General features: G+C 40.8%; 1 protein-coding gene across 1 annotated transcript in view; it reads right to left on the reverse strand.

The window, feature by feature from the left end:
- The window catches only part of LOC107587363 (serine/threonine-protein kinase N2-like), a 29,327-nt gene extending 20,824 nt beyond the window's left edge, over positions 1–8,503 (reverse strand). The window contains exons 1-4 of the mRNA XM_016275131.1: positions 8,178–8,503; positions 6,287–6,563; positions 4,495–4,649; positions 941–1,070 (exon numbers count right to left, since the gene is read on the reverse strand). Coding sequence (XP_016130617.1) covers positions 941–1,070; positions 4,495–4,649; positions 6,287–6,563; positions 8,178–8,198 — 583 coding nt within the window. The 5' untranslated portion in view covers positions 8,199–8,503. The remainder of the gene's footprint in view (positions 1–940; positions 1,071–4,494; positions 4,650–6,286; positions 6,564–8,177) is intronic.
- Between the last annotated feature and the right edge of the window lie 311 nt (positions 8,504–8,814).

The raw sequence follows: 8,814 nt of genomic DNA on the forward strand, positions 1-8,814 counted from the left end.
ACTTCTAATTAGTGACCGTTGTTTTGTTTTGATCGCTCCCCTGCGTTTCCACGTGCGTTACTTCTGAGTGGCGCATGCGCAAAGCCGACCTCATACGTCATCTACCCAGAACTGTTTCTGTTTACAACAGTGAGCGCAAGCTTGATTCAAGTCATTATTACGTTTTGAATATGGATATTTTTCTTACAAAAACGCATCGATTCGCTACAGAAGGCCTTTGTTCACCCCCCGGAGCCGTGTGAGACACTTTTTTTAATGGAAGGGCGCTTTTTATTTCAGGTCTTTTGGACTGAAGCAATGCAACACCTGCTGACTGAAATGATAGAGCTTGAAAGATCAAAGAAAATTTTTTATATAACTCCGACTGGATTCGTCAGAAAGAAGACAATCATATACACCCAGGATGTCTCCGGGGTGAGTAAAACGCAGCCTAATTTTCAATTTTGGGTGAACGAACCCTTTAAGCTCGAGTTCAAAAATATACAAATATGTTCTCAGAAAAATTAATCTAATTCTTCTTTTAAAGCAACTTCTCTAATAAGATGGGTGATGCTGCTGCATTGCTGATGTCAAAGCTCTGATACCTAGCTGAATACGGCAAAGACTGGGCTCAGCACACACTATGTAAGCCAATAATTGGTTGCCTTGGAAACCTGTTCCCTTTTTTATTATTATTTTGAGAATTTGGTATGCAATTTTATAGGCCAATGTCATTGTAGGAATAAAACCTGACCGTTTTCCAAGGAACTTTCAACTTTGGTAAACTCGGCTATAGACTGATTTTGTTCATCCTGAAAACCTTTGGTGAAGTTTTAGTGATGTATTGTCACTTTCTTTAAGTGGCAATGTTCTGTGAAATAGTTTGTTTGTTCTAAATTTAAAAAACATTAAATCTGTAATTATCATGATTTCCTACATGTTTTCTTTACAAATTGATTACCCTCTGGCTGAGTGGTCTCCCGCTCTCCATCTCTGGCCTGCGTGACTTTGACAATCTGCATGCGGAGCAGCTCGATTTTCGTCTTGCTATCCTGCAGCATCTGCTGGGCTGTGGACAACATCTTCCGATCCTGGGGAGTGACAACAGAAGCGATAGAGAGATATTGAGATTGAACATCTCACATTTGCATTAGAACAAACAGTGAGGACACTGTCAGAGGAAAGAACAAACAGTCAGGGACTAGAAAGAAAAGTGAAAAAAATTAAAGATTGAAAAAAGTGATGGAATTTTAATTTTTATAAAGTGATGTTTGATGATGTTCCCATATATTTTGAAAAGGAAAATTTCAAGATTTATTCCCGTGACTCTTCTAGGTATTTATGATTATCATCATAATAAAAAAAAAAAAAGAATTTCTGTCAAGTACTATTTCTCAGAATTCCTCATTTAAAAGATTAACTTACCATTATTGAAATATATTAATATACTAATATTTCCAAAAACACAGCATAGACAATAAATATCTGTAACTTCCTACCCAATTAGACACATTAAAGGTGCAGTAGGAGATCTTGGAAAATGCTAACTTTAGCCTGATAGCACTGAAAGCGAACGTGCCACCCTCCCTGCAATCGCCGTCCAAACCATGCTCCCTGAACGCATATACGCTCACAGACCAGAATACCAGAGGCAGCATTACTACAATAGGCTACATCAGCGGTTCCCAATTCCACGCCATGTTCCGAAGTGAAGTAAACTTCAACGGATTTCCCCTGCTCAGGGAGTAGGGAGCAATGAACACTGTAGGGATCATATCGATGGGAACACAGTTCATGCACGTAGCTCACTTCTAACGAATTGGGAACTGCTGGGCTACATCATGTGTCATTCACCGGTGAGAACACATTAAAAGTACTACAATACCAGGATGGAAGATCGGGTTGTTGATGTTTGCCTGCCATTCTCGCACTGTCTGCACAGCGTGCGTGAACGCGCTGATAGCGTATCCTGTCTGCGCGAACCGGGTGCGCAGAGGTATGATAATACATACGTTCCAGTCGGAGTTATATTAAAAATTGTCGTCTTGGCCTTCTGTAGCGAATCGATGCGTTTTTGTAAGAAAAATATCCATATTCAAAACGTAATAATCACTTTAATGTAGCTTGCGCCAGCAATTGTACACGGAAGCAGCTCCGGGCGGATGACATATGAGTTCAGCGCTGCGCATGCGCCGGTGAGTCTCGTGAAAACCAACGTTTGTTAACAGGAGCAAAGGAAGCAAAGTTTCCTTACTTTAGCAAAGGAAGACCAGTCTCCTCTTGGCTTATATCGAAATCCTCCGACATTCTTCTTTACAAATCCTCGTTTTGTACTTCTAATTAGTGACCGTTGTTTTGTTTTGATCTCTCCGCTGCGCTTCCGTGTGCGTCACTTCTGAGCGGCACATGCGCAAAGCCGACCTCATACATCATCCGCCTGGAGCTGCTTCCGTACAACTGTTGGCGCAAGCTAGATTAAAGTGATTATTACGTTTTGAATATGGATATTTTTCTTACAAAAACGCATCGATTCGCTACAGAAGGCCTTTGTTCACTCCCCAGAGCCGTGTGAGACACTTTTTTTTTTTATGGATGGGTGCTTTTTATTGAACTTCTTTTGGACTGATGCATGAAACACCCGCTGAGTGCCATGAAACAGCTTGAAAGATCAAAGACAAATTTTTATATAACTCCGACTGGATTCGTCTGAAAGAAGAAAGTCATATACACCTAGGATGACTTGAGGGGGAGGGTGAACTAACACTTTAATGATTGCTATCGGGAATTCGGGATGTGAAGAGACTTTAAACCAGCATAACAAAAAACAATTCAGAAGACAATCACCTATTGCACCTTTAAAGCAGAATATATCTAGTGTTAAATGTATATTCACTAAAGAAATTTCAATGACTTTTCTAGGCCTAAAAATTCTGTTGGCAAAAAGGAATGTGTTTTCCATGACCATGGAAACCCTGTAATATGCAGAGACAACTACAGTATAAGACATTCATATGTCCCAAAAAAGGTAAACACTGTGGTGCTATCAAAACATTATTCTGTTAGTTTGAACATCCCAACCAGCCTGATAAAAAAACTAAAGGGGTGTGTTTGGGAAATCGGAGAGTCAATTTTGCAGTTTCATTCTATGGCATTATTAGCAAAGAAACCACAACACTACAGCTTTAAGCTGAGCTGAGCCAATATGAGAAATTCCCACAAAGACCAACAGGTCAAAAGTGCAGCGGTCTTCATTAAACTCCTCTCTCTCATCATGAGAAGCAGTCAGGTGTACACCATACCCAAACATCAAACACTGACGGTGCAATTTTTGCCCCAGAGCTTTATGAGCCGTGACGTTTGAGTCATAGTAGCGCAAGAGAGCTATTTATCCTGAAGAGCAGCAACTACATTAAGCGAATGAAAGAGACATACTCAATGATTGCAATGTCCAATGTGGTCCCAGTGTAAACAATGTTGCAACATGAAACGTGACCTTTTCTGAAACCTGCAGAAAAGACCCATTCAGGAAGTAATGGAAGAAGGAAACCATACCGTCCATAGCGCTCTCCCCCTCTCAATGCAGTTCAAGAGGTCATCTGTCATGTTTTGTGAACTTTCAGATAGCTGTATGACATCCCCTTGCTCTTCCTTCACCCCCATCAGACGTTCCCTCCTGTGTTTTGCTGTCCGTCCTCAAAACTGTTCATGTCAGTTTATGTCGTATAGCAGACACTGAGACCGGTACATCGCTGATCAAGGATCAGCATCCGATAAGCCAGCCCATTCTTTCTTCTTATTGTTCTACTGTCATTGCATCCCACTTGCTCGCTCACCATTCCCCTCCCCTTTTCACATTTGTTCTTTTTTGCCTCTTTTTCTCTCACGCGGTTTTCAGATCTCCTTCCAAAGGAGTCAGCCACCTCTAACTGCTCCTGCTGCTGCTGCTGCGCCCTGCCCGGCTGGCCCAAACCCGAATGCGTCGGCATTGGTTGGAGCAAAGTCACATGGGCTGTTGCTGTCGCCAGGCCCAGGACAGGAGAAACCGAATCAGTACCAGCAAGCTCTTCCTCGTCAGACTCAAAGGGATGATGTTTTAGAGCACATCTGTGAGTGTCTTGAGTGTGTGTGTGTGTGTGTGTGAGAGATCAAGGCTCGGTACTCAAGCTGTCTGAATCCAACACAGACATAAATCACAGAGCTGCCAGCACACAGTGTTCTCAGCCAGACACCGCAGCATTATCGTAGCCCTGTCTGATAGAAGCACACAGGCTCAAATACACTCATGGCTAGCTAGAGGTCATGGGACCATCGCTCTAAAAGGGTTATAAAAGATGGCGGGACGGAGGGGGAGGGGAATTGGGACCTCCTTTGTGTGTGTGTGTTATCACATTTCATAGCCTTTTGGCAGCGACCCAAACCGATTTAAATACACACATCGGAGTGGAGGACAAGTTAATCATCTTCAAAATGCACAGGAGAAAAAAAAAAGGATGGTGGGGGGTGGGGATTCCTCACCTTGACAGAACTGTTGGTGTATGTCTGAATGATGTTCTCGGCTCCTTGTTTCACTTTGAGCTCCATGGTAAGCTGTTTTTTCAAAGTACGGACACGGCTGCCCAAGGGTGATGTGACCTCTTTCCAATGGCATGGATCTGGAGAGGTGGCATCATCTGAGAAAACAAGCGTTTTCATGGATTTCTTTTTATAAGAAAACCAAATGAGTCAAAGACAAAAATGTTCTGCACTTTATAAAGAAATGCGAGGCAATTCTCAACTCTTAATGTGAAGCAATTAAACTGTCTACACTACCATTCGGAAGTTTGGGGTCAGACTATTTTGTTTTTGAAAGAAATTAATACTGTTCTTCTTTTCTTTAATTTCTTCTAATTTAAAGATATCTTCTAAAGACAATTTTACACAAAAAAAGTTATTTGAAATAAATACTGTTCTTTTGAACTTTCTATACATCAAAGAATTCAAAAAATATATATAACGGTTTCCACAAAAATATTAAGCAGCACAACTGTTTTCAACACTGAATATTAAGTTTTTTGAGCATACGTAATAATATTTGACAACAATATTATGTTTTTACTCTATTTCTGATTGTTTTGACTGTATTTTTGATTAAATAAACGCAGCCTTGGTAAGCATGAGACTACTTTCAAAAGCATATCATACCATATATCAAACTTTTGAATGGTAGTGTATATATTTACAAAAAAAACACTCATGTCCTGTACAAGCACATGAGTGATGGAATCTTTAAATTCTTTTTTTAAATTGTTTAAAGGGGTCATATGATGTGATTTCAATTTTTCCTTTCTCTTTGGAGTGTTACAAGCTCTTGGTGCATAAAGAAGATCTGTAAAGTTGAGTCAACCACGCCTACCTAAAACGGCTCGTTCTAACACGCCCCCACATATCTACGTCACTATGTGGGAATATTAGCCGCCCAAATGTGCACGCAAAGAAAGAAGGCATGCACATGATGCAGCCATGTCAGGGAGACGCTGTGTGTTTCAGTGCGAAAGCAAAAGCTTTGGTCTTCTGGAAGTGGATGCAATTAGGAATCATTGGTTAAGATTTATTTACAACAGAACAGCACAACCCAGATGTTCGAATTTGTGCAACGCATTTTATGGACAACAGTTTTTTGAACCTAGAAGAGTACAAGGCTGGCTGTGCACAAAGGCTATTTCTAAAAAAAGGGGTCAATCTGGCGCTTCTGAATTAGCGACTGTAAGTATGTTTTCTTATTAGTTTAAGTATTTGCTATTGACTGTTCAAATGCGGAGTTTTGCGCAGCGCAGAGTAACGCATTGTGTGTGTGTGTGTGAGAGAGGGGAACAGGGTCACATCACAGGAGAGTGAACTGCCTGTCAGAAATCATAGCACGTCAGCTGTCTTAACCACGGCTTGTGTACTGCATCATCACTGTGTCTGTCACGCGACTCTGTTGCCCTTTCGGGCTTGAACTGATGGTAAAACTAACGACATTATTAACTGTCTTGACATTTACTTTGAAAGCTGAAGCTCGCGATTATGGTAAGGGGCGTTACATTTTCGACACGTGCTTGTGGTGTTCGGCCAATCACAATGCACTGGGTCAGCTGGCCAATCAGAGCAGACTGCGCTTGTCAAAGGAGGGGGCTTTGTTGAAAACTAACTTGTTCAACTTTGTTGAAACTTGAACGAAACTATTTGAGTCAGTATAAAAATACAAATGAAATTTCGCTGTCCCTTATATCAATTATCAAAACTCATTATATCATGTCAAAGAATGATCCCACCCTCCTGCTCTCACCTGTAATAGTCTCTTTCTGTGTGGCCATAGCACGTGCATTCAGCTCCTGGAGCTCCCAGTGGAGCTGCTCCAGCTTACGGCTGGAGGCTCTAAGCTGATCGTCCACATCAGCAGCATTCTTGCGGTTAGTCACCGCCCGCCGCAGCCGCTCAGCCGCCTCTTTGATCTTCAGTTCCCGCTGGATCTCCTGCCGGAGAAGGGCAATCGCATCCTCTACACGCTGCTGGAACTCAGGGTCCATGAGGTCACCTTCAGCCAGACCCCGCAGACAGCTGCTCTGTGGTGTTCAAGTGACATCGAGAAAGTAGTACAACAAAAATCAACATGCTTCAAGTGTTTGTTAGTTTACAGCAGCCTTTTTGATAAAACACTCACATATGCGTAACAGTTCAAGGCAGGCAGGCAGGCATCGGAGATTCTGATTTTTAAAAAGGTTAAAGGGATAGTTGTGTCATCCTTTAGTCACCTTCAAGTTTTTCCAAACCTGTATGAATTCCTTTCTTCTGCTGAATGTTATGTTCAACAGAAGCAAGAAATTCATACAGGTTTGGAATAAGTTGAGGGTGAGTAAATAAATGACAACAGAATTTTCATTTTTGGGTGAACTATCCCTTTAAGTAAACAGATAATTTCATTATAGTAACCAAATAATCAATTAAGCAAAGAAGTGTGAACATACTGACATTGATAAAGTGGACTTCCAATGAACAGGGTGAAAATAAGGTCACTGATATGAGCTGAATGTGGATAGCAACTGAAGCAGTTACACCATAAACGCAGATATACATATCTGTATGCATATGAGGCTTTAAACACTTCCAGACACTTGCATATCGTCAAATTGCAGTAGTAGGAAAAAGCTAAATGAAAGGAAGAAAACCTACATTTATTAGTGGCTATTTTCTGAAAAAATATTTCATACTGCATCTCACTGTTACAAATAGAGGGCAGTGTTTCACACATTCTGACAGTCTTAAATCACCAAAAAAGGTCTGAAACTAAAATGAATCTAATAAACTTACATGTACATACATAAAGTGTGTACTACTATGCCTTAGATTAACATTATCAGTATTTAACAAGCTGTCAAATAGTGTTGTACTGATACATTCATCGGTACCCCCTAACAGCAGTAAAGCTGAAAAAACAGGCAGACCACATTTCGGAAATAAAGAAACTATCATTAACCACTGTCATAACATGAAACTTTCAACTACTTTAAAATCACAAAAGACTTTAATGTCACTCGTTTTTACACACACATAACTTCAGTTACATTGAAGCCTCTAGTGAGGGACAGAAGAGGAAGCTGAAGTCCTGCCAAACCCGTTCAACCTGAAAAGGTTTAACGTTAATGATATTTAATTGTTCGGACAAAGCCCGAAAACGCTCCGGTTTACTATCGTAACCTCGGTTCCCTGAGAGCGGGAACGAGACATCACTGAGATATTTTTTGAAAGAAAGATTCTACTTCAGGAAAGGTTGGAAGGGAAGGAGTTCCCATAACGGAGAAATATCTCCGTGATGTCTCGTGAAAGCTCGAGAGGGAACTGCCTTATTAAGGCACAATAACATAAGGAGGCAGGTATAACGCCATAAACACAGCATTTGTCTAATTGTTTTCTTTATATTTTACATTTTTATTACTTTTATTTTATTTTATAATAATTACTCTATTACTAAAACAATTCTTGTGGGTGTCTTGAATGAAACACGTTGAGCCACACAGGACTCACCCACAGTGAAATGGAAACACGAGCCTTTGAACGTTAACGATCTGACCGATGTATGACTTACTTGATCTCCAAACAGCACTTTTCAGTATTTCCTATTACTCTATTACTAACCATATCAGTTAGGCTGTGTGAAATATATCTCGTTTATTTCTTACCTGAAGCGTCACACCCGACATTATGAAATAATGTCCGATAAACGCAGAGCGATGCTTAGACTAACCGAGGCTTCACTCGAGCTCGCGGCTCTGACTCACGCGGCGCCTGCTCGAGTTACACTAGACACCATATCCAAACTTCCAACTGAATTTGAGAGCTCAACCCCCAAAAAAAAACATTCAAAGAGAATTAAAAGTTGGGTGCTGAAAGAAGATACAGGTGGCAGGCTGCCAGCTGGGAGGCTAGACGGCTCTCGAATTACCGGTAGTTTTTTTATGGAAGAAGTTGCTTTGCCTTTCCCATTTCCTGAGGTTTGAAAAATCCTCTTCGCCTCCCTTTTCAACGATTGGCTGACAGCGCTGTCAGTCACAGGCGCTGCACTGACGTAACGTTAAGTCCTACACCATTGTTTAATTAATATACACAATAAATGCACCAGGGAAGCTGCAAAGTTTCAACAATCAGAAAAGGTATAGCATAAAAGTGAAACACAAACAACAATCTGCTGCCCTACAAAACAACAATTTTTGAGTTATGGTTATATAACCATTTTTATTCAGAATAAGAGCGGCAAACTTTGTAGCTTTAATGCGGTACATTTTTAATGAAAACGTATAAACTGTTCAAGTTTTTTTT

The sequence above is a fragment of the Sinocyclocheilus grahami genome, unplaced genomic scaffold (genome assembly GCF_001515645.1).
Source record: "Sinocyclocheilus grahami isolate Dianchi unplaced genomic scaffold, SAMN03320097.WGS_v1.1 scaffold92.1, whole genome shotgun sequence".
NCBI classification, from domain to species: domain Eukaryota; kingdom Metazoa; phylum Chordata; class Actinopteri; order Cypriniformes; family Cyprinidae; genus Sinocyclocheilus; species Sinocyclocheilus grahami.